The following is a 26,398-nucleotide window of genomic DNA, read 5'->3' on the forward strand; positions in this document are numbered from 1 at the left end:
GCATAGCGCTTTATACTATATCAGTTACATTATTCAAAATTTGGCATAACTCTATAACAATAATGCTACTGTCTGTGACGAAACGCAAAATAGGCTTAAAATGTTAAACATATTTCAATAAAAATCTTGGGCGTATTTTTCAAACCGCTTTAAAAACATGAAAAGGCCAAATTCTGATAAAAAATAGAACCCTTAATTTTATTATGTATTAGTATTTTCGATGGAGTTATTTTATAGGAGTAATAATGAAGAATCGCCTAATAATTCATAATATTGAAAATAACTCTTTGTCAATGCGACTCCATGGCGAAAAAATGATAGTAGTCCATAAAAAAATCTCTGTCAATGCGACTCCATGGCGAAAAAATGATAGTAGTCCATAAAAAAATCTCTTTCGTAAGAATATTTTTATTATTTCAGTTTTAATATCTTCGCGAGACCGAACGGCTTGCTTCAAAGTGGGTTAAAATTTTGGACCTCTTAATTTTAAATATAATTATAAATTCATTATCAATCACGTTTTAACATGGAGGACCAATTGCGAATGGAGACTGCGCGTAGACGTTCTGATGATATAGCTGAATGTTCACTGGTGACGCGATCAACAGCCATGAGATTGGTAAGTTCAACTTGCAGTGTTTTTCACATACAAATTTTAATGCCGTTTGGAATTAATTAATTTTAAATCGCATTTTATCAGTTTCTTTTAGTTTTAGTCTTCGTTTTCGGGGGGATATCATTGCACAAATTTCGTGATATAACGGGTGATGTTTCATCGACCACCTCTTTAGTTGTCATGAGCCTTATTTGTGCCATTTTAATTTCAATTTATTCTATCGCTGGCTTATGTATGGAGTACAAAGACCTTAACAAACATGAAAGACACTACGCCACGGTAACTTATCATTCGCAGGCTCGAATTTCTTAAATGTTAAATTTCATTTTTAAAAACAGCACCTGATTTGGATTTTGATGTTCGGTATTTTCGCCATTATTTTGGGAATGCTAGATTTGATTTTATCAATTAAGGTCGGTATATAGATTTTATTGTAACATAATAACAATAACTATGGCGTTTCCCTTCACATTAATGTTAAGGTTCTTAATTACCGTTTGTTCATATGATATTGTGTGTTTTTGCTGAAAACAGAATGGGCATGTTCCAAGAAACTCCAAAAGAATATGATTTCTTTGTGCTTACACTAAAGGCTCTTTCAGACGATCCAACTTTTTGACTCAGCTCGATGGGTCAAAAAGTTGTATCAACTTGCCCAACTTTTGAAGGGAAAAGTGAAATAAATCCTTCCTATTCACACGACTAAACTTTTACCGCCAAATGGATCTTTTTAAGCGCTACCTTCCTTAACACTTACGAAATAACCCGCGAAAAAGGCTTTTTTTGTGATTCATTTTGATTTGCTGGAGAAATGAAATTAAAAAGTTGAGTCAGGAAAAAATTGGATCACTGATCCAATTTTTCCTAGCCAACTTTTTTGGTGACCCAACTCATCCAGCTTCTATTCACATGATCCAACTAGTTGATTCAACTCGAGTTGACCCATCAAGCTGAGTCAAAAAGTTGGATCGTCTGAAAGAGCCTTTACTCACCATGAGTTGATTCTAAGAAATTTCCGTGAAGTAATAAGATAGTTTGGTGGAAATTATGTTTTTTTAAGAAACACATTCAATAACGTTTCTCATCGAATGTCATAGTTATTGTTTTATGGTGCTTTAATTGATACCAAGTAGAGTTTCCAGTTTAGTTTTTCTTTACCTCGGGCAAACAATTCGCCTTTTGAAACTTTAATTACATGTTATGTCATCGAACGTTTCGTGCCTTAATTTGTACGGTCTCAAGTGTTGTGTGACATGCCCATAATAATTTAAGATAAATTTTGCGAGAAAACATTTGAGCTCTCCTATTGGATAAATAACTTGGTCAGAAATTCGGCTGGGCAGAACGTGATTCTTGGGTTCAAATATGAAATAAGTAGGCAAATTCAACATCTGGCATAAAACTAACCTGGAATCTCTGATATTTATAAAAGTTAATAAGTATTGTAATATCGCAAAAATTAAATTCTTATTTTAGGATCACTATCTATTGAGAAAACAATACGTAAGCCTTTGCTCGGTAAGTATAATCAGGAGTTCATAATAACCCGAAGTACGAAACTGGTTAAAAAACCCGTAACAACAAAGTTTCGCCGTAAAGCTCAGCGGATTCATACACCGCTTAACTCCCAAAGATATAGTTACCCCATTTTTTAGCGCCCACGCGCATTAACTTACACACACTTCCGGTTTAGCACTATTTTTATCTATTTTGGGAGCGAAAATGTCTCACGTCTGCTTCTGTCGGAACGGTGTAAATTAAGCCTTGGCTAAGAAGTTGGCTTTTAGTCGGGGTTTCTAGTTTTCTACAAAACATTTGAACGATCGTCAATGATGTTTTGTTGTAATATGTGAGAGTGAGAATTCCGTGGTTAAATTAAAACGGTTTGGACAAATTTATTCGCAGTATCTTTAATAAAAGAATTGCAACGTGTTTCTACGTCCACCATATCGCCATTTTTCTTTTCGACGGAGATCCCAGCCAACGGAAGTTTTGGAACGAAAACCAAGGAGCATAGATACCACTACGATATACTGTAATGTTGTATGTCCATAATCAGGCTAATCCTTTCTACGCGCAACGACAGAATTTTGTTGTTCGCGATTTTTACCATTAGCTCTATGGCCATTTTCATACTTCCCCCCCCCCGAAGGGGGTTATTATGAACTCCTGGTATTATTCATTGTAAACTGTTTAATGTTACAGTCACTTACAGCTGTCAATTTTATAATGGTTTCTTGAAGCAAAAGCAGAAAGAAATAACATGAAGTGAGATTCTGGCCCAGTATCATGAAGAAGAGAGTATGATACTTGGGTCAAAATTTAACTTTAGCCCTGCTTTTGGCCTCGTTTGAGGGTAGACCAGTTTTTTTATCCCCCTAAAACTTCAAGTAGCGAATCAGAAGGCTAGAAGTTAGATCTTGCGTTTTTTGGAAAGAAGCGCTGCTCAAGGAATTCTGGGAGAGGTAAACTCTCTTCGTCCACCGCCTCTAAGCCCGTAGTGTGCTTTGAGGGAACTATTTTTTTTCTCTAAAAGCTGTGAGGAGGCTATCCTGGGAGGGAGGGGGGTTCGTAGAAATCTAACACCTCAAACGAGGCGCAGCACACCCAGGCAGAAGTACTATACTCTGTTCTATTTTCTCTTGGTATCATGTTATGACCAAATCGGGCCTTCTGTCCAGCATTTTTGTTAGAGCGATAAACACTGTAGCATTACATTATGGTTTCATAAGCGAATTATCCCCTAGCATTCCGCGGGAGGCGACGTGAATTAAGCGTCCACTACACTCATTAGTTCTTATCTTTGTTATATAAACATTTCGATTTACCAGTTCATTTCTACCTAAGACCATTGAGCACAGATGGACTGGAATGGAGATACAGCGCGTGCTTCTTTTAGGGCAGCAACACGCCGCGACCAATATTGAAACTTTTTTCGACTCAAACCATATCCATAACATGATTTATGAGTCGAGAAGTTTCGGAACTCTCCCGCTAGGGGCGCCGTTAGAAGAACAGGGATTTTAGCTTATCATTACAGACCATCTGTGTTTAATGGTCTTATCTTCTACTTATTACTTTGTAGGCGCAGTACTGTACACGATATCCAGGGGAGTGCCACCTCATATATGTCGAAGGAGAAGATGGTGAACTGACAGTCAATCCATATAGAAAATCAACACCTGATGTTGAAGGATACTGCCTGGAAAAATTTATAAACTTTATCCCAATCTGTGGTGGTTGCCTAATTCTATGCGCCGTCTCTTTGGTATAGTTAATATTTTTTTAAATAATTAGAATTAGTTTAAAGGAAAAGGGTGGGTTTTTAACAAATATCATAGTAACAGGGACCAGCACCTGTTGCCAGTAAATAAGCCGGGTGGGGAATCTCATTACTTAATGTCGTAATTAGTCTCCGATGTGACTGAACCAATATCAGCCACTGTTTAGTTCTGTCGTACCGAGTATTATTGTATCTAAATGTTTACGGCTGCAATAAAAGTTGAGATATTGGTCCAGTATATAAAGATCTTTGGGAAAAAATTCTTTCCCAACTGATATAAATTCAATTTCGGACCACATAACCATGGACAGCCAAAGCCATGTTGTACCCGCGTCAACAAATGGCAATGCGTAGCTCTCGCCCTTACGCGTCTTCCGACCGCAATTTATCGCCAATTGTACTATTTTACTATGGTTTGGTGATAAACTTGCGACACCCGCCGCCGCAGCGCTAGTGTCAGGCGTTGCTCTAAGCAAACCTATCCCCCTATTCAGTTGCCTGTCCAGGATTAGGTGATCTGAGATTCAAAATTGATCTTCTTGTATTACACGGTTATGGTTGGCTGTTTTTCTGTCAGGGTCAAAACTTGTAAGCCGTATTTGAACCATTTATACCAAAGAGATTTTTCCCAAATTTAGTTGCATTTTCAAATGTGATAACAATATATAAACCAACAATAAAAACCGTAAATATTAGCAAGAACGAATTCAGGATACCATAAGAACGTTGAAACAAGGCAATGCTGGCGCCATGAAGTCATACTTTTCATAACATGAGGGAGGGGCCTATTTTTGGGAATATGGAAAATGGAGTCTCCTAGGTCTGGGAGTGTTGGTGTCGGTGTCAAGAAAAAATTTGTTAAAATCGTTAATGATGAACTGATGTATTTAAAAAGAGTGCTTATAAAGAATCTAGAATTTTCTATTAGAGAGCCTGATTTATCTGGGACAAAGTCAGTACAACGGATTTCCCAAACTTCGCCGTGTACCGCCAAGGCTTAAGGCCAGAGAAGCTGAATGTGATACTAGCCACTTTAACTGATTTATAACCCACCGATGGCGCTAAAAACGGATTTTAAGGTGTTACCAAGAACGAAGGCGGTAACGGTTTTCGAAAGAAGTATGACTTCATGGTACCAGGGGACAATTTTACCATTCCACGTTCTTATGGTATCCTGAATTCGTTCTTGATATTAGTAACATTTGACAATATGTATCAAATCACGAGTTCTCTGTCAAACCACGGCTTTTTTGCATCGCGTGTATTTATTAAGGCAAAATTACCAGGGGAAACGCAACTAGCAAAATAAATGAAGTAATAAAGTTTTAATATACGCTTGCCTTCCAAATCATAATTGTTACATGGAAAATAATATAAATTAATAATTATAAGCATGGCAAATTCCGATGCTTTTCCATTCATGTTTCAAATAATTGCTTGTTACTAGATATATAATTAATAGACTATATTATCTATCCCTTCAGTGCGTGGATGGATGCTGTTTCTTCAAAAAGTGGCGATCAACGATTCTAGGCGCTTCCAACGGGAACAATGGTCACCTGGTACATCAAACACCACCCTTAGCCGTGCGGTACCATAGTGCGGGAGGTGGACATGTTCACATAGCGTGAAAAATCTCTAATATCACTCACTACCTTGATTTTAAACGTATCTTTTAACAACCATAAATTATTTTAAAAGTATTCATAGCCATTAGAGTGAAAATCAAGTGGTAGTGTCATGTAACTGGCTTCTTCATCTCACCGCCTTTTTCTCTATTGATATGAGCAAATTAATGTATTATATATATTAACGACGTTTAAATAAAATGAGAAGTGAATCAATAACCCTATTATATTTTTCAAAATTTTACAACATCCGAATTCTTAAATGAATGAAGGGTTAACGACTTCTTATGATTGGCGTATAAGTGATATCAGGAGTTCATAATACTTCGGGGGGGAAGTATGAAACTGGCCATAGAGCTAATGGTGAAAATCGCGAACAACAAGATTCTGCCGTTGCGCATGGAAAGGATTAGCCTGTTTATGGACATACAACCTTACAGTATATTGTAGTGGTATCTATGCTCCTTGGTTTTCGTTCCAAAACTTCCGTTGGCAGGAATCTCCGTCGAAAAGAAAAATGGCAATATGGTGGACGTAGAAACACGTTGCAATTCTTATATTAAAAATACTGGGAATAAATTTGTCCAAACCGTTTTAATTTAACCACGGAATTCTCACTCACACATATCACAACAAAACATCATTGACGATCGTTCAAATGTTTTGTAGAAAACTAGAAACCCCGACTAAAATCCAACTTCTTAGCCAAGGCTTAATGTACACCGTTCCGACAGAAGCAGACGTGAGCCATTTTCGCTCTCAAAATCACGAGATAAAAATAGTGCTAAAGCGGAAGTGTGTAAGTTAATGCGCGTGGGCGCTAAAAAAATGGGGTAACTATATCTTTGGGAGTTAAGCGGTGTATGAATCCGCTGAGCTTTACGGCGAAACTTTGTTGTTACGGGCTTTTTAACCAGTTTCGTACTTCGAGTTATTATGAACTCCTGGTGATATGAACTGTGAACGCGGTCCGGAAGTTGCGAACACGTTTGCTCCGATTTGCCAACTGTGATCGCGGAGAAGAACATTAATGCGTGATAATATGTATGGCGCTTCCCTAATCCATAATAATAAATTTCTTAAGCACGGTTTGTTCCCGTGTTAAATACGAGCAAGTTTGGAGCAGCTCTAAAACAATATTTAGAGTATGTCGTTCTTTTAATGTCATCAGAAGTAAGATAAGGGACTAAGAAGTAACGTGCTCTAGCATTGGTAATAGATCCTGGCACTAGTGAACAAATTTGAGGATTTTATGCCGCTTCCATAGCGCCTACACTAGAGAGAAAAAAATTGGTCGAGTTCCAAAAACATTTCCTACTCCCTTAACCTCAACCTAAAGCCGCGGAACACGGACGCCTGTGCTTGAATCTAGTTCGGTGGTCAACAGCCACGAGCGTCTCACGTTTTGGAAGGAAAATTGAGAAACGGCTACCATAGGGCCAACCGTTGGTGTGTTATCAAGAATATTCACTTTCGCCAAGTGAAGAATTTGGTTACCTCGGTACTTCTAGTCCCTTATCCTACTTCTGATGTCATGTATATTGTTATTTCGTTACTTATGGTATAACTGAATCTCAATATAATCGGATTTTTTAAAATGATGGATTCTGAAAATTTGCATAACTTTTATTTTTGCCATTTTTTTTTACTTCAAAATTTGATGGGATGTTTACTTAACGCAAAATATCAGCAAAACATTTTAGTGTTGAAAAAAACCCGGTACCTCAAACGTAGACGGTGGATTTCATGAATAAGATTGGAATAACATTAGTCAACATACCATATTTTTCCAGGAAAGTTTAAATGTTAATATAAAACGGAAAATAATATTCAATTTATTTATTTAAATTAAGTAAAACATAGACATCAAGTGAATAAATTGTGTTTGTTGTTTTCCTCATATGCCCGATCAAATAATATTATTGCATACATACAGTGTTTTTCTAAACGTGTATACGTAGTCATTAAAAACTTATTAATACCAAAATCAATTCAAAGCTGTCGTTCAGTAGATAAGTAACGATACCGACTTTATAGTTAGAGCCTCAACTTAGAGGATGTTTTATTGAAATATTATATATTACACTATATTTTATATATAAAAAAGTAGCAAGTAAATGATCCGGCGTTGTTGGTCATTACACTTTGATTACTTTCTGACCGCAATTTTTAAAAATGACGGATTATTAAATCCTCACCGCCAAAGCCATAGAACAAGGAACTAAGTATTAACACAAGTTTGAAGGATATGTTCTGTAAGTTTGACACTTCCTATACTTCGTGATGCCAGAGATTTATGGAGAACTAGTTCGAGAACGACGCGAGAAATGACTACACTCGGTTTTGTTTTGCATTCCATCCTCCCATTTAGTCTGTACTAAGCCTTTGACAGCGCCTCACCTGGCGTCGCTTTACCAGAATATATGACGTTTCACTTACGTCACTTCATGACAAGCTCTCAGTAACCAGTGACAAACTCGTGGAACATATCTTATGAACTTATGGTATTAATGAAAGCGGATGAAACGTAAAAACGATATTTCGTAAGGAACGTCTTTTCACTTGTTTGGTTGTCATTCTTCAAAGACGCTCGTGGATTTGAAAATTTTTTCTTTGTTTGTACCAGAAGTAGGATAAGGGACTAGAAGTATTGAGGTAACCAAATTCTTCACTTGGCGAAAGTGAATATTCTTGATAACACACCAACGGTTGGCCCTCTGGTAGCGGTTTCTGAGTTTCCCTCCAAAACGTGAGACGCTCGTGGCGGTAGACGGCCGAACTAGACTCAAGCACCCGCGTCCGTGTTTCGAGGCTTTAGGTTGAGGGGAAGGGGGTAGGAAATGTTTTTGGAACTCGACCAATGTTTTTCTCTGTAGTGTAGGCGCGATGGAACAAAGAAGATACACGCCCCAGGAATGGAAAGTGTATCTTCCTCTAGTGTAAATTTTTGTCTCTCCCCTCCTAGTACGCTCCAAAGGCAGGCTCGGTTGACCGAGGTATTTCCGGCTACATTGAAATTGCATAGACCGGAAGTTCCTTGGTCAACCCAACCCCGAGACACACCTTCCATTCCTGGAGCGTATATTTTCTTTGGATGGAAGCGGCATAAAATCCTCAAATTTGTTCACTAGTGCCAGGATCTATTACCAATGCTAGAGCTCTTCACTTCTAGCCTCATCTTACTTCTGTTTGAACCTATACTAAGCAAACCTTCAAAATTTCCGGATTCTACTTTTTGTTTGGGCTGTGCGTCGATGATAAGTCAGTCAGAAAGAACTTTAATGGCGCGTTCACACTATCCATCTTTAGTTATCTGACTAGTCTTCCAGACTTCTAGAACCGATTTGTAATATGAGTCTTATGAGCCTCGAGTCAGGAAAACCAACCGATCACACTACTTGACTTGTCAATCCGATTTTAAATCCATTTTGGTCTGCTTTAGTCTATAAAACCTGAGCTAAATTAATGTCTCTTTACGGTTTAAGATTCAATGGATCAAAATGTCGATCATCAAAAGAAGAAAGCTGTAGCATTGATGGAAATTCGGACGCAAGGAAAAATTAAATTCATAAGCAAATTATGGGGAAAATCGTGGATATCCAGACGAGAAAGAAGCTTATCACAATTTAGATAAAGAGCTACGACTGGCATATTTCCTTTATTATAATTGCTACCTTCGAAAGTCACATCAAAATCGGGTTTCGTTTTGGAAATTATAATATCTCAAGCATGGTTCTAGAAAATGGTAAATCTTCGGCATAATTCTTCACTAGTTAAACCGAGTAGAGCAGACGAGAACCAAGAGTCATTGTAAAAAAATCATGGATCACATGGATGTTCCCGCGTTATATGCTGGCTATAGGACCACCCAACATTTGTTGACTACAACATGGTAAAAGTCCGATCCTTCCATAATCCAGCTTGGTATTGTCAGCTGACTAAAACTGGATAGTGTGAACACGCCATTACTTGCTAGGCGTAGATAAGGTAGCTAAGACTTGTTCACGGTTTCTAAGAATTAGTAAAACTAGAAATTTTTCTATAGAAATAAAATTATTAAATGTAGTGGATGCTAATCACTCTTATGAGCAAGCACAAAGAAATCTAACAAAAACTTACTTTTTAAGCCTTATATTAACATCATTTTAGTGCCAAGACACTTGGAATTTTATTTTTCACCTATTGCGTTGGAGCATTTCTAAAAATTCATAGGGCTCCTAAAAATACTAGTTTAAGGTAAGTAGAGAAGTAATACACATTTTTAGTAATATTCCAACTTGAAATTATCTTTCCTATTGCAAAGATCATTGTGTATAAATGCACCTACTAAGGCTTCGTTAATTCAACAAGTGTGCCTTCACAAGCGAACGTTTTAATATACAAGGTAGAAATTTTGCCGTCGTCCACAGGGATCACTTTAGTTTCAACGCGTAGGTATAATGGTTTATTTGAAGGAATTAATATACAGTGTGGATGAGATCAGACCAACACTTTCCTTTGTGGACAACCCCCTATACTGCCAATGAATGACGTCACTATACTGAATTACAGACCTCAAATAGAGGGTTAAATAAATACGTTTCGAACTTCATGTTTTATTTATTGTATACAAATGAGAAGGTACAAAAGCAATATTGAGGAATATGCCTGAATATAAAAAAATATTTTAAATCACAGTCCTACGATTAGCCTTAAAACTTAGGCCTCAAATTACAACCTCTGATCTATTTAGTAAACACCTCAACGTAAATGTTCAATGTGTCTACCAGCGTGGTTGAGGCACTCTTAAAGACGACTGTCCAGGTCTTGCAATACATTTGCAAGCATTTGTGGAGTGATTCTCTTTATTGCGGCTCGAATTCCTTCAAGTCTTCTGTAGTTATTGGCATTGTTTCGTAAATTTGGCCCTTAACATAACCACATAGAAAGAAATCAAGATGGGTAACATTGGACGAGCGTTGACTGTTCAATGTGGTGGCGCTCATCCTGCTGGAACCACAGTTCACTAATCACTGCTAACAGCAACTCGTCTACCGCTTCACTAAACTCTTGACACAGGAAGTTCAAGTAAGAGTCTCCAGTGATGTTCTCATCAAAGAAGAAGGGTTTCCAAGAATACCCACCCGAACATTTTCCTTACATCGCATTTGATGGTAATGTTATCGAAAGCAGTTATGATTTTGTTGCGTCCAGTAATGATACGTTATGAAGGTTTAACGTACCATCCCTGTGAAATGAAGCCTCGTAAGACAACAGTACCTTTCACAAAAATAATGGATCGGCTTCAATTAGCTCAGGCATTGTAGACAAAGGACATGCCGTCTTAGGTAATCCTCATCTGTTGAGGCTTGATGTTGGGGGATATGATAATGTCGGTAGTGATGCATTTTTAAAATGGTAAGAACTGTAGAATGGCTTAGTCCAACGTCTCGTCAAAACACTTTACTACTAGCAGAAGTAAGATGAGACTAGAAGTGAAGGGCTCTAGCATTGGTAGTAGATCCTGGCACTAGTGAACAAATTTGAGGATTTTATGCCGCTTCCATCGCGCCTACACTACAGAGAAAAAAATTGGTCGAGTTCCAAAAACATTTCCTACCCCTTTCCCCTCAACCTAAAGCCGCGGAACACGGACGCCTGTAGTTCGGCCGTCTACCGCCACGAGCATCTCACGTTTTGGAGGGAAAATTCAGAAACAGCTACTAGAGGGCCAACCGTTGGTGTGTTATCAAGAATATTCACTTTCGCCGAGTGAAGAATTTGGTTAGCTCAGTACTTCTAGTCTCATCTCACTTCTGCTACTAGTATAGGGATTGGCTTCAAAACGTCCACTTCTCTATAATCATTACCGACTTAAGAAGAGATTTCATAAACAAAATTAATTTCGTGTGTTTCAATAATTTTCCCTCCTTCTCCATAAGCAAACCTAGCTCCCTATTCAGTTGCCTTTCCATGGGTTAGGTGGTCTGAGTTTCAACACTGGCTACGTTTCCATCACCCCTAGTTTTCCATGTTTCAGTTAGCTTCAGTTTGCAAAGTTAATGGTGTAGGCAAAGTTCATCGTAAGGTATGTAAATGTTTACTCCTGCCTCTAAAACTGCCATAATGTTAATCGATTCAGGTAGAATTTTGTTTACAAATTCATTAAGGAATCTGAATTTTGCTTTTTAATAATTGGACTCCGACTGCCAGAAAGTAAAATTTACTTACGTAGGTAGAAACCTAGCTAATAAACTGACATAAGTAGTACGATTGGAATAAGTATAACACTTCACATTGCCATACTGCTAAAACATGGATAAGGAATGCGCTACTCCACAGGATAGGCAACTCCCTATATCGAACCACAGCTTATTCTGTATATACTCTGTTTCAACATCGGTTGCCACCACGCGCAAACCTAGGTCTCTATGTAACGTAGCTTTGTACGTGCTGTCAAGAGACGAAAAACTTCAGGATCTTCAGGATTTAAAATATCCGCGAGTTTTTTAGCTCGAGGCCTTAGTTTCAAATACGTGTGAAATGGACTACAGCGGCACAGCCTATTACACGTTGCCTATCCTATGGCAAGTTCCGAGCAAGTCTAAATATTTACAAACATTTTTACAAACACTTTCATACTTGTTATAGTTATGTTTCTTAAGGTGGTGGATGCCCAAGTTTCGGACAACGCTAAAACATATTACTCCTATTGGCTTTGCTTCTACGGCGGTTTTGACAAATGTCAAGTTGGTTGGTGGAAATCATGATCATTGAGTACATTTCACATTTATTGTTGTTCTATTACTATCAACTCCCGCTTTAAAAATTGCAAAAGTAAAAATTAAAATCCACAGGGTATCAATAAAATGTAAAAGAAGTCTTGAAACGTTAATTCTCTCTTTCCTAAAATTACCCAAGCCGGATTACGTAGTATGACGTTGATCCCGACCAATACGGAAAGTCCCTAGATTTCGTTTACATACAAATTAAAGCGGGGGAATTCACTAGACTGGTTCTACACGAGATAAACGCGACTGACACAGATATAAGAGAAACCAAAATTCGCAACTTTCATATCAGTTAAGATTTGAAACCGAGATTGAAAGTTGTAACAAAATTGGTGTCAAAACTTTTAAACCAACTTGCTTCATTGAATTAAATTGAAATCAAGACAGACCTATTTAAAGGTAGGACTTGCTAATATTTCTCTGTATATCTAATCTTATGACTATTAATACTATAAGGAGATTAAATAAAATATTTATATTAATAAGCGTAAATAGTATAAAGATAAGGAAAATTAGTAATATAAATATTTTAGTAATTATAATTAGTAGTATAAATATTTTAGTAATTATTATTAGTAATATAAATATTTTAGTAATTATAATTAGTAATATAAATATTTTAGTAATTATAATTAGTAATATAAATATTTTAGTAATTATAATTAGTAATATAAATATTTTAGTAATTATAATTAGTAATATAAATATTTTAGTAATTATAATTAGTAATATAAATATTTTAGTAATTATAATTAGTAATATAAATATTTTAGTAATTATAATTAGTAATATAAATATTTTAGTAATTATAATAAGTAATATAAATATTTTAGTAATTATAATTAGTAATACAAATATTTTAGTAATTATAATTAGTAATATAAATATTTAGTAATTATAATTAGTAATATAAATATTTAGTAATTATAATTAGTAATATAAATATTTAGTAATTTAAATATTTTAGTATTTATAATTAGTAATTTAAATATTTTAGTAAGTATATTAGTAATATAAATATATTAATCATTATAAAATAATGCATATTAGTCAATGAGTCTAATCAGAAATAAATGCTGCATATTTGTTTAATTACTAATAAGTAATAAAAATAAATATTATACATTATCACGAAAAACGATATGTTTGTTAACCAGACTAACCAATAATATATACTGTAGATTATCTGACAAACAATATATATTACGTCATCAGTCTAGTCAGCAATCGGCAATAAATACTACGTAATCAGCAACCGACAATCATAATACGTATTAGTTAGTCAGTTTAAACAGTAACAAATAAAAGTTAATACTTTATCAGTCCATAACTACATTTCAGTTTATATAATCAGTTTAGTAACATGGTAGCTTGATGATTAACATATAATTAGTCATAGTTTTATTAGAATTTGAAAATTGTAAATAATATTGGTTTTTAAAAAACAATTATATTACGCAGATATTCCATGGGATTTAAACTATTCAGTGCATAACATCTTTAGACTTTATAATGCTGGGTTTCCACAGCATTAAAAAATTCGGACAATTCTAGTCTATTATTACATATTTTAATTACCTAAAAAATTGAAAAATATCTTAATTGATTTTAAAAACAACGATTTTTTCAAGTGCACAAGAAAATTTTATTTAAAACCTCGACTAGTTTCTCTCACGTTATTGGACTAGAATCCTGATTATGGCCCAATAACGTATAGTCGAGTTTTTATATAAAATATATTCTTGTGCACTTGAAAAAAATCCTTGTTTTTAAAACCAATTAAGTGATAACTTAATTGGTTTTAAAAACAAGGTGCTACGAATATTCATTTAAATTAAAAAATATTATTTTATTAAAAACAGCTTAAAATTGAGGGTTTATCTTTTCGGAATTTTGCATAGTTTTCGCAATATTTAACTAAATGAATGTTTAATAAATCATTAAACTTTTGCAAAATGTCGTTAATCGTGTGGTACTTATTATTGTTACGTTACCTACGCTAATAGGGTAGCGATAAAATTGCTGTGGCGTGAAATAATTTTATTAATGTATGACAAGAAAAGTTGCTTAAAAGGCACAAATTTGACGTATTGTATCAACGTTGTACAAAATGTACGTGTAGTACGCATTCAAGCTTATAAAACCGTGTCTCTAATCCCATATATGATTTCGAGACGTTATCATGAAAATTTAGTAGTATTTTGTAAACGTGATTATACGCTAAGTTAACTTCCACATTACAGTATTTTTATGTTTAATAACCGTTACTTATGTATTAATTTAGTTTACCTTATTGACTTTAATGGTGTCAAAGTGCACGAATATTTTCTGTTACGCTATGTTGCATATGATAACAGCACGTTAAACCATAAAATAATGTTTTGAGATACAGCTCAAGCAATAAACGATACACAGAAATTATAATAACTTAAAAAAACCCTATTTCTCTTAAATAATAATTAAAATATTCTAAAATATTCTTGGAAAAAACCCAAAATGGAAATTTAGGCTATAAATAAACGAAGAGACATCTTTATTTCATATAAATTAACCTACGAGTGATGAGAGAGAAATACAAGGCACTCTGAAAGCGTTCGTTGTGCCTTCAAGATAAACTGTCTTATACTAATACAAAATTAAAATTTAGTGAAACGGCACTTGATAAAATAGGAAAAGCTAATGCGTATGAGTAAGTAATGTTAAATCCGTAAAGTAAAAAGTAGTGTCGTTATAAATTACGCTTGAACAGGATTAGGTTTTTAAAAAAAAAAAAAGATCAAGGTTTCTTCTCGCCCTGGGTAATGTATTAAAACGTCATTAAATTCCACAAAATTCTGATTCAGATCACGTACCATCTTCGGAATAACCCTAAATACATTAAAAAGTACCTAAATTGAAAACATGCACTCTTAAATTACGCAAAACAATGTTTGTGAAAAATAATTATATAATTTGGGTGGATTTCGTTTTTTACTTGGAAGAGATATTGCAAAATAATTCAATGCAATTTTTTCAGAGTTCGGATTAGTAAAACCCAGCCCAAAAAAACCCGCGGGTTTTATTGGGTTTTACTCACTATAAAAACCCCACTTAATAAAACCCATCACTAAGATATTCAATTTTGATGAATTGAATGCTACAATATAATTTCATTTTAAATATACTTTCGTTGTTTAAACTTTAAAAGACTATTTAATAATATCTATTATTTTTTATGAAACATTTTAAGATTTTTTTAGTAAGCACTCACTTTTGAATGACAATTTCTACCATAAACGTAACTGCTAAAGATATAAAACCCAAAAAACTCTAATACCCAATAAAACCCTGTGGGCTGGGTTTCTTGAACCCTGAATTTTTTAGGGTAATATAAGAGTGCATAATGGTATTTATAGCACCTTTTGTAAAGAGTATATTTAGTGCAGTATTCTAGGAAGTTACCTTAAAGGCCGACTTCCATCGAAAACAGTTTTAGCGAACTGAAAACCGAGCATGGAGACTAGCAATGAAGCGACCGTGCCGATTTTCGAATCCCCGCTGGGTCAAAAGTTGGAAGGGTTGCCTTGCAATGTGGTTCAAGGGAACTGAAGATACACAATAGAGAATTTCCTTCAGGGGAAAGCAAAAATTCGAGAGAAAATAATTTCAAAAGGATTTCTATTGCGTATCTTCAGTTCGCTAGAACCACATTGCACGGCTTTCAGTTAGCTAGAACCCTTCCAACTTTTGCCCCAGCAGGGATTCGAAAATCGGCACGGTCGCTTCATTGATATTCTCGATGCTCGGTTTTCAGTTCGCTAGAACCCTTTTCGCTGGAAGTCGGCCTTTAAGTATTGATGTTATCTTATGAGCATAAAACGATTGTTAAATGCTCTTCTACAATGTCAGGCCATTTCTATATAATCTCCCTTTAAAGGGATAAAAGCGTTTTAGTTCGACCACTTTGGTTGGACATGAAAAAAAATTGAAAGTCTTAAATATCTGATATTTGGAAAATTTAGCCAAAAAATTAATATAAAACTTTTTTGTTTAGGATTTCCCTGAAACATACTCGAAGGTCTTTAAACAAGTATACTTTGAAACTCCTGATTTACAATGGTAAATAAACTTTCGACTATCAATTTCTACAATTTCGAAATACTCGAAGTCGTAAATTTAAAACTCAAAATATTTGATTTCAACTTTAAAATTTAAACACATTAATATTTTTAGGCGAAAGAGGCATTAACTTGTGATGGAAAATCTTTCTATTGGTACGACAGAGTGTTCTTCGTCGAGGTAAACTGGTATTTTTAACAAGAACCGTAAAAAATAAGTATGACACTCAAACAAATACGTTAATATCTGTCATCCCAATTTCTTGTTTATAACATTCGTGGAAATAACCTCTGCCAAAAGGTACGAACACCAAGTTGAAATACGGTCTTAACACTTTCCCGAAGGTGTTCATTTTCCTGTTTACAAGCAAAAGACCTATCTATAACCAAGAAGTGATATCAAGTTTATTAGGGAGAAGGTATAAATTCGTCACATTTCCAGCTTTATCTCCAGTCCAAACGTAGGTCCGGAGTTAATTTCCGCCTCTAAATTACCACCAGCATCTTATTGGTTCTTAAAAACGAACGTCAGCGCGACGGGAATGACGAAAATTACGTATTTTCCGACTGAGGAGAGGCAAAATAGCCCGGCCTCCCTTTACGTCCCCCCCTTGTATTTTGAAAGGGGGACTGGGACTATGGCGCGCGAATACTTAGGCATCTTATACCTTCTCCCTAATAAACTAGATATGACTTCTTGCTATAACATATTAAGTTCATAAGGTATGTTCCTTAAGTTTGTCACTGGTTACTGAGAGCTTGTCATGAAGTGACGTAAGTGAAACGTCATAGATTCTCGTAAAGCTACGCCTGATGAGGCGCTGTCAAATGCTTAGTACAGCCTATACAGGAAGATGGACTGAAAAACCGAGTGTAGTCAATTCTGGCGTCGGTCTCGAACTAGCTCTCAGCAAGTCTCTAGAATTAGGAAGTATAGGAACTGTCATACTTATGGAACATATCTTTTAAACGTATTATATCATGATAGAGAAAAAACCTTGTTAAATAGCATTACGGCAAATGGAAGTGTCACACTTATGGTTATTACGTTGCTGATGATTTCCTTTAAATAATATTACTTTAATATTTTCCAGCTTTTGATTCCATATGATACTAATGTACAAAACGAAAAGGATTTGGAAATAGAATTCAAGGACAAGGTATAATTTTTGTATTCTATTCAGTGAAAGTACTACCTACAATTTCAAAGCTATCAAACTGTCAATTGCTTCTGACTTAAAGGACCAAACAATAAATTATATTTCAGTATAAAGGTTTTTATACATTCGACGCGTTGTATAAAGGCTTCTCTGTAAATTTACCTCACCTAAGGAAGGGCCAGACACTAGAGAAAAAATGCGTTTTGCGTATTGGTACCAGAAGTGAGATGAGACTAGAAGTATTGAGCTAACTAAATTCTTCACTTGGCGAAAGTGAATATTCTTGAAAACACACCAACGGTTGGCCCTCTGGTAGCGGTTTCTGAAATTCCCCTCCAAAACGTGAGACGCTCGCGGTGGTAGACGGCCGAACTAGATTCAAGGAGCCGCGTCCGTGTTCAGCGGCTTTAGGTTGAGGGGAAGGGGGTAGGAAATGTTTTTGGAACTCGACCAATTTTTTTCTCTGTAGTGTAGGCGCGATGGAAGCGGCATAAAATCCTCAAATTTGTTCACTAGTGCCAGGATCTACTACCAATGCTAAAGCCCTTCACTTCTAGTCTCATCTTACTTCTGGTAGCAGCGAGTCCGGGTGTTTAAAGCAAACTTTTTACTAACGACAATTTCCCTGAACAAACCTTTCACTAAGTCGAAAGTACAAGGGGAAAATAAGTGTCCGACCCCTCACCATCTAAAAAAATTATGTTTCGAAGACTATAATCTCTGATTCACGAAATTATTTCTTGGAGTTATTTTTATTTTGGTTTAGCGATTTAAGAAATACCTGCAATATTAATGGTTAGATTAGTTTAACAATATTCTTTTTCTTAAATTGGGGTATAATTTTTATCAATCAGCAAAGCTTGGTAATATTACATTTTAAATATTGATAGACATGGAACTAAGGAACTTGACACTCTTTATCTATAACTTGGGAATACATCTTCTTTACGCAGTTTGAATTTATCATTATAGCAATTGCTAGTGCCATAATAACTTTACACGCTAGATATGGTGTTAGATAAGAAAATTCGAAACTAAAAAACTAATATTTAAGAAAAAAAAAATTATGACTAAAATCATATGTTTATAAGATATGTTCCATAAGTATGACTATACTTCGTAATACTAGAAGCTTACTAGTTCGAGAACGACGCCTCACTTCTCTCTGTTTTGCTCTCTTTAGTCTGTACTAAGCCTTTGACAGCGCCTCACCAAGCGTCGCTTATATATGACGTTTCATGACTAGCTCTCAGTAACCAGTGACAAACTTATGCTAAAACCGAAAGCTTAAACTTATAATGGGCTCATTTTTATTCTGTTTGATAATATCAACCCGAATCTTTGTCTTATAATATTTATTATTATTTGAAACTTACTTTTTAAATTTATGCTATTTAGCATCTACGAGTAAATGTCAAAGGTCAAGCTCCGATAGTCGACGGCGAGCTCTATGAAGACGTTGAAGATAAAGGATTCACGTGGAGTTTAAAAAATGGAAACGTTCACGTTGTTATTAAAAAGGTAATTGCAAACATAGTTATAAATAATTTTAATAATTTTATTGAAGTATTTATTTATTTTAATAACGAGGTTAAAAAGCAACTTTCACCTCAAAAGACAGAGATAATTTAAAATTCGAAAAGGAAAGTTCTTTAATTTGACCCCATTTTTTATAAAGGGATCCTTAAACGCTTCAAGGTAAATTCAATAGAGCAGAAATAATTGAATGTAGTAAATTTTGCGACTCCCTTTAAAATAGTGTACCAAAAATCTTGGAAAATGTTACTTATTTTCTGGAAAATTAATTGAAGAACTTTCTATTTTTCGTAACTATATGTTTGGTAGAACAACCATTTGGGCTATTTTAATACACCCTTTTCAAAGGTCGGAGGTAGACTAGAGTCTGGTCTTTGAACATCCGTTATGAGTATCCAAAGAGTTTAATGGAAAAGTTCAGATAACATAACATTATGCCTTAAAAGAACGGGCTTTTTCTAAATATAAAAGTAAAAGTATTAAAGAAAAATAACTGATCTCTTATTACAAAATAATGAGCATTTAATTAGTCTTAAGAACGAGGGCTACTGCGTCGTCATTGGTTTAAAGGCGTCTGCTAAATCGAACCTCTCTTAGCCAGTTAGAATTCAACCAATCCCGTAGGGGTAAAGGGTTCGATTTAGCAGACGCCACTAAATCAGTGACAGATGGCGCAGTAGTCCTCGTTTTTAAGACTAATTTAAAGCTAATTATTTTGTAACTAGAGATCATTTATTGTTTTTAATATTTTTCCCATTATATTTTGAAAAAGGCTGTTTTTTTAAGGTATAATGTTATGTTACTTGAACTTTTCCTTTAAGTTTGTATTGAAACGAAAGGACTTTGAGGGACTGCTAAAGTTGAAGCCCTATCTTACGTCTTTGGATTTACGTACCGGGTGTTCGGTCTTAACCCATTTAAAGCAGACTACACTGCGGAACCCTTAGAAAATGGTCACAGAAACTAATTAGCGTTAGATAACTAGTCTAATTTTATGAAACACTATCGGATAACCAAATGATGAAAACTTTATCACTTTTTTACGTATCTTTATGAAAACGTTCGACCAACCTTTTCCGTAATCAGATGAATTTAAATTTATTAGTAATTTAATATCAAAACCTAAGGATATGAATCGCTCCGTAAACCTTTGCTTTTAACTAAGATACACAAAACCAGCGAGAATATATAGTTTCCAATATTGACCTAATTTGAAAGTATCACCTCTGAGGAGAGCGTGGTTAGGCAATAATCCAAAGTATAGACAAAAACAACATTTTTGATATCCAACGTTGATTCATAGACTTATCATTCAAGAATCCCTTTAAGAATAATTTTGCGAAAATGAAAATAACATTCCACTCGAAATCATAATCGATAGTTTCAATGGTATAATAGCGTGTTTTACAAGCACCAGGCGCCTGAATGAGTGCTTACAGTTTAACCGAGAAAGTGATGACACACTTTTTACTAGGTCCACTCAGCTAGGTAGAGTCAGCTATGGAAATATAGAAATTGGTATTGATAGTTCCCACTTTCAACCTTTCGGTATTTCCTTGCTTTTGTATGCGAGGACGAACTTTCCGATTTTAAAGGCTGAGACCCAGGGAATATCGATCACTTGTGATGGTGTCGTAGTTTATGGTTGTCAAATTTTCATGGGTTCTAGGCAATTTGAAGCTAACTAATAGAGCATCCGTTATATTTTCGATCCTTATCTCACGTTAATCCCACCTTTCGCGCTTTTCACTTATGGTAAAAAGCCTGTGTTTAGCGTCAAGAAGGTCCAATTTAAAACTCGAAACATAAATAATATTTGGACGATCTGTATTGTAGTTACCAGTCAAGCAATTCAACGTTGCTCATTAGTCTGATACTTTTCGCATCTACCACAATCAAATTGTCACAAAGCCATGTCTAACTGGTAAACAAAATACATAAGTTTATAAGTGACGTTCCATAAGTACGGCACTAACTATACTACGTAATGCTAGAGACTTACTGAGAATTGACTTCTTAATATTTAGTCTGTACTAAGATTTTGACAGCGCCTCACCAGGCGTAACTCTACGAGAAACTATGACCTACGTCACTTCATGACAAGCTCCAGTTTGTAACCAGTGACAAACCTATGGAACATATCTTATGAACTTATGCAAATATTAATGATATCGGTTGTATCGAACGGATGTGATTCTGTAAGAACGACATTTAGTTTCTGAAATTCATTTTTCAAGATGACCACAGATTAGAATAAAATAATTATGCTATGGATTTACAGTTCATCTAAATAGCCGAATTTCAAGGCTTTCGCTTAATATAGAAGCCCATATCCATGCGCGTTTGATGACATGGTCCCCCTTTGTTAGATGATTGCTTTTTAGGTGGGCTAGCATTCTTTTTGTTGGATCTCAGCCTTTAAAGTTCAATTAGGTACCTCTGTTTATTTATTAATATAATGAAAAGGGAATTTTAACCTAGTTGTCTAGCGATGTTTTTATGGAAAGTTTAACAAAACCAGTTTTTATATAAACACCATATGATTTATTATAAAGTTTTAAGCACCTTTTAGAAGATAAACAGTATTCCTTCAATCATTTCATAAAACTTGCAGTTTGAATGAAAGGTTTTAGAAATAATAACTTAACATATTTTCTTACAAACCAATCTGGTTTATTGACGTATTTCATAATAACAATAGCAGCACTTCAAAATTAAAATCTGGCAAAATATACTGAAACCAAATGTATTTTACAAAAATAAGTTAACTAAATGTTTTTCAAACAAGGTATTACAATATCTTTTGTAAAAAAATTAACCCATAACCGTTATTTACAATTGAGAAGTCCCGAAAATATAAAATAGATATGAAAAATTGAAAATACTGTAATTTCAATGTAGGAGATACAAATATCCATAAGTAAGCTTGATTTCAAACAGAATCTGTGAAAATTTTGATAAATGACAAGTAAGGTCGCGTAAATTATGTTTTACTCTCAAAGACTTCGGCATAAGCCTAATTTAATCGAGTGCTGAATTTTTTGTGGTATATCAAGGTCAATTAAGCCTTGTTAAAATGTTGTCAAGCCGTGGGAGTTAAACGTGACGTATTCTTCTAGGCTCACTGTCCTCGATTCGCAAAAATATTACTTCTTTTCTGGTCCTCTTTAGATTACAAAGTCTCCCAAGAGCCAACTCCTACCAGAAGTAGGATGAGACTAAAAGTAAAGAGCTCTAGCACTGGTAATAGATCCTGGCACTAGTGAACAAATTTGAGGATTTTATGCCGCTTCAATCGCGCCTACACTAGAGAGAAAAAATTGGTCGAGTTCCCAAAAAATTTCATATCCCCTTCCCCTCAACCTAAAGCCGCGAAACACGGACGCGAGTGCTTGAATCTAGTTCGGTCGTCTACCACCACGAGCGTCTCACGTTTTGGAGGGAAAAATCAGAAACCGCTACCAGAGGTCCAACCGTTGGTGTCTTATCAAGAATATTCACTTTCGCCAAGTGAAGAATTTGGTTACCTCGATACTTCTAGTCCCTTATCCTACTTCTGCTCCTACTTATTTAATTCACAAAAAAATATATATCTCTCTATTTCAAAGCTAGCTACATTTTGCAATATAAATAAATCATTGGGTAGCAGAAAAATATTTGACAACAAAACCGGGTCAGTCATTTTAATTATTAATTATTAGCTAACGTATGCATTTTTAATTTCAGAGTGAAGCATTTTCCTTCTGGCAACACCTCTTCAAGAAAACGGACCAAAAAGCGGAAGGTCACTGACGACATTGAAAACGTTTCAAGTTGTTCTCTGATCCGATCTAGGCTAATTAAATTCGAGTTGAGCAAAAGTTTGCGACCGTAAAATTCAAGCAACGGGTGAATTGAGCAATAGAGACTTAACGCAAAACAAATTGTTATTTTACCTTGAAATAAATATTGGTATTCGCTTTATATTCTATTGACGTAACTGTTTCTTCAAAAACAATATTAACAATGTATTTATTTGTTTACTATAATTAAAATATCTATTTTATGAATATGTTTTTAATCCTCTACTTAAAAGAATTATTGTATTAAACTTATATTAAATTATAGCGAGAACCATTTACCTCTCTCAACGTAAGTATGCTCAATCTGCAAGCATGGAGCAGTATTAAAGGAGACGTAGCTGCAATATAATGCACAATTCACTCATTCTCACTGCAATAAAATATTCTTTGTAAAATTACAATTTAAAACGACACTTATTGAAATCCATAAAAAATAATTACAAAAAAAAATAATTAAAAAATTAAAAAAGTAATATTTCTAATCGTATAAAAGGGAATACAATTAACACATGGTTTTCAGTTCAAAGAGCACTTTTTATTAGATTGACATTAAACACCCATTTGATTTTAATCCGTATCAGAATGCCAGTTAAGGTTAAAATTTATACTCCCCGAACCCGCCTCTCATTTGGAGAGCAATCCGTGGTGAATGTACCGAAAAAGAAAAAATCAAGAGCACAGTCCAAGAAGTCAGTGCCGTTCTCGTATGGTCGATACTTGTTGAAGATGCTGATTGAATTTCACCCGGATTTAAGTCTTTCAAACAAGACCGTGCGAATTATGGACGAGTAAGTATCTTTATTCTTGAATATTGTCTTAAATTGATCATTAGTGGTAGTAACATAATTGCTTTAAGCATGACACTTGACGTAATTTCCTTACAAATGGAGGCATAAGTTCATAAGATAAGTTCCATAAGTGTGTCACTGGTTAATGAGAGCTTGTCATGAAGTTAAGTTGCAGAAACGTCATAGATTTTTGTAAAGCGACGCGTGGTGAGGCGCTACCAAAGGCTCAGTACAGACTAAATAGGAAGATTGACTGCAAAATTAACCGAATGTAAATTCTCGCCTAGTTCTCGAACTAGCTCTCAGTAAGTCTTTAGCATTATCTTATGGAACATATCTTATAAACGTATGATGGTGTATTTCAATGTCGTAGGAGTCGGATAAAAATTAATTGGACTTATCGTGAAATTACCTTGTCCTAGGAAGCACATACGTAATATCATGACGTGTGATGCATATTTTTCTGTATTTTGTACCATTCCTCATCTAAATGCTGATTGAAATTTGCAGGTTCTTGTTTGATATTATGCAAAGATTGGTTGTCGAGGCGGCCAACTTGACCAAAGTACGAAATGGCAGGACCCTGTCGAGTGCTGATATCCAATCGGCTTGCAAATTAGTTTTTACTGGAGAAATTTCTAGCTTCGCAGTGGCTGCTGGTACCAAGGCCGTTCTCAAATATGACGGAAAATGGTCCAAAAATGATGAATGAAATTTTACTGTAATGAAATGCATGTGTTTTTTAACTGCGACGCAATGTACGATTTTAGAGATTGAATTTATATAATTAAGGCTATATCAATAAAAATATATTTAACCAATAATTGTACTAGTAATCGAGTATTTAGTTTAGCCTTCTCTTAAAGGCCGACTTCCAGCGAAAAGGGTTCTAACGAACTGAAAACCGAGCATCGAGACTAAGAATAAAGCGACCGTGCCGATTTTCGAACCCCCGCTGGGTCAAAAGTTGGAAGGGTTCTCGCTAACTGAAAGCCGTGCAATGTGTTTCTAGCGAACTGAAGATACACAATAGAAATACTTTTAAATTTATTTCCTTCTCGAATTTTTGCTTTCCCCTAAAGGAAATTCTCCATTGTGTATCTTCAGTTCGCTAGAAACACATTGCACGGTTTTCAGTTAGAACCCTTCCCCATCTTTTGCCCCAGCGGGGATTCGAAAATCGGCACGGTCGCTCCATTCTCAGTCTCCATGCTCGGTTTTCAGTTCGTTAGAACTCTTTTCGATGGAAGTAGGCCTTCAAGGCAAGGAAATTAGTTGTTTACTTACTGGTGAAATAACAAACTTTCCAAAATATTCTTTAAAAATATGAATCTTATGGGTACTGGATATTTTAGCTAGTTTTATGATCATAATTATGAATTTAATATCAAGCAACCTACTTGTAGAGATGAGTCACTTGTTTAAGTTTGTGATCGATATTGTTTTTAAGTTCGCTACTTCATATCTTTAAACGTTATGTCCTCCTTGTTTTGCACATATCCAGTGTGAGACTTCTATGAAATTCATAACCTGTAAAATTATCCCAAGGACTTTTCACTAATTGTGCAAATCAAAATCCATCATGATGTTGAATGCCCAATATTTCGAAAACAGTAAAATTATATAGAGTAAACATATTGATTATATTCCACATGATATGTACAATAATGTTGAATATATTTAGAACCGGTAAGAGTTGGTGTTTAGTCCAACGACCGGGTACAATTTTATTGCAAAAACATTGCATATAAAGCGCCAAATATCCAGACTTTTAAATATTGTTCAATTGCTTGAATAACATTTTGAGCAATAAAAACTCACTTAATATTATATGTGTTCAGTATTATACGCAGATATTCTTCAAAATTTACTGCGTATGACTTTGCATTTCCCTAAAAAATATTGCGGAATTATATTTGAACTTTGCACAAATGTTAGTCTGGTTAGCGTTTAGTTATACTTTGTTCCACGTTTTTTGCACAAATTATTGAGTGTGAATAATTGGTTTAAAAATTAGGTTATAAATAATCGACCATAAATAGCGCCCCACACGGTAGTTAAGGGATAAAGAGAAAAACGAATTCTAACAGATTTTAAGTTCGAATAATCTTCCTATTCATTGTTAAAAACAATCCTTTTGTTGTTGGGCTAAGTTAAAATATGAAAAAGGCGTAGGTTAGATGTTAGATATTTGCTTCCATGCTATTGATGGGTAATTTGCGTGAAAATTGAGTGGGCAAGTTCTTCTAAACTATAAAATCATTCTATTTCATTGGATCTTTCCTATCTGGTACAGTCAGGGTCAAAGAATTAATGACAAATTAGACGTTGCTTGGCGGAAATCACATCGGAAATGCAAATAAGTTAACTTATATTTTTGATGCCATACTAATTCTTGTTATGTTACTAATAGTAATAGCTTAAACACACTTCAGAATTAAAAACTTACTTTTAGCATTGACATTTCATCACTTCTTCTAGCGACGAATATCACTGAGAGGTTCTGTCCTTTACATGTTCGTCGGTGCGTCTGTTCAAACATCCCAGGGGACCGCGTGTGCAGTTTTCAATTCGGAGCACACGTGTTCGTAATTTTCAAACCGCATTCACAGCACACAGAAATTTGGAGCATTGTATTTCATTATGTTGTCTTTTATTTTAAGTATACCAACCTTTAG

At 34.9% G+C, this 26,398-nt stretch overlaps 3 protein-coding genes across 3 annotated transcripts; all 3 read left to right on the forward strand.

Annotated features, from left to right (window-relative positions):
• The first annotated feature begins 470 nt into the window (after positions 1-470).
• LOC149713147 (uncharacterized) lies at positions 471-5,708 on the forward strand. The gene is made up of 6 exons (XM_089843632.1): positions 471-619; positions 701-895; positions 955-1,029; positions 2,093-2,134; positions 3,702-3,884; positions 5,384-5,708. The coding sequence occupies exons 1-6, from the start codon at positions 527-529 to the stop codon at positions 5,528-5,530; spliced, it is 735 nt and encodes a 244-aa protein (XP_089699758.1). The 5' UTR covers positions 471-526; the 3' UTR covers positions 5,531-5,708.
• Positions 5,709-12,594: 6,886 nt separating this feature from the next.
• LOC149713148 (nuclear migration protein nudC-like) lies at positions 12,595-23,141 on the forward strand. Its single transcript, XM_089843645.1, has 6 exons — positions 12,595-12,696; positions 16,331-16,395; positions 16,510-16,575; positions 17,489-17,554; positions 18,953-19,075; positions 22,817-23,141. The coding sequence occupies exons 2-6, from the start codon at positions 16,393-16,395 to the stop codon at positions 22,880-22,882; spliced, it is 324 nt and encodes a 107-aa protein (XP_089699771.1). The 5' UTR covers positions 12,595-12,696; positions 16,331-16,392; the 3' UTR covers positions 22,883-23,141.
• Positions 23,142-23,414: 273 nt separating this feature from the next.
• LOC149713149 (putative histone H2B 4) lies at positions 23,415-24,597 on the forward strand. Its single transcript, XM_089843639.1, has 2 exons — positions 23,415-23,720; positions 24,231-24,597. Exons 1-2 carry the CDS (start codon positions 23,515-23,517, stop codon positions 24,430-24,432), a joined length of 408 nt encoding a protein of 135 aa, XP_089699765.1. The 5' UTR covers positions 23,415-23,514; the 3' UTR covers positions 24,433-24,597.
• Positions 24,598-26,398: the final 1,801 nt, after the last annotated feature.

The sequence above is a fragment of the Phalangium opilio genome, unplaced genomic scaffold (genome assembly GCF_054372755.1).
Source record: "Phalangium opilio isolate 3A_F unplaced genomic scaffold, DU_Popi_V2 ptg000009l_1, whole genome shotgun sequence".
NCBI lineage: Eukaryota > Metazoa > Arthropoda > Arachnida > Opiliones > Phalangiidae > Phalangium > Phalangium opilio.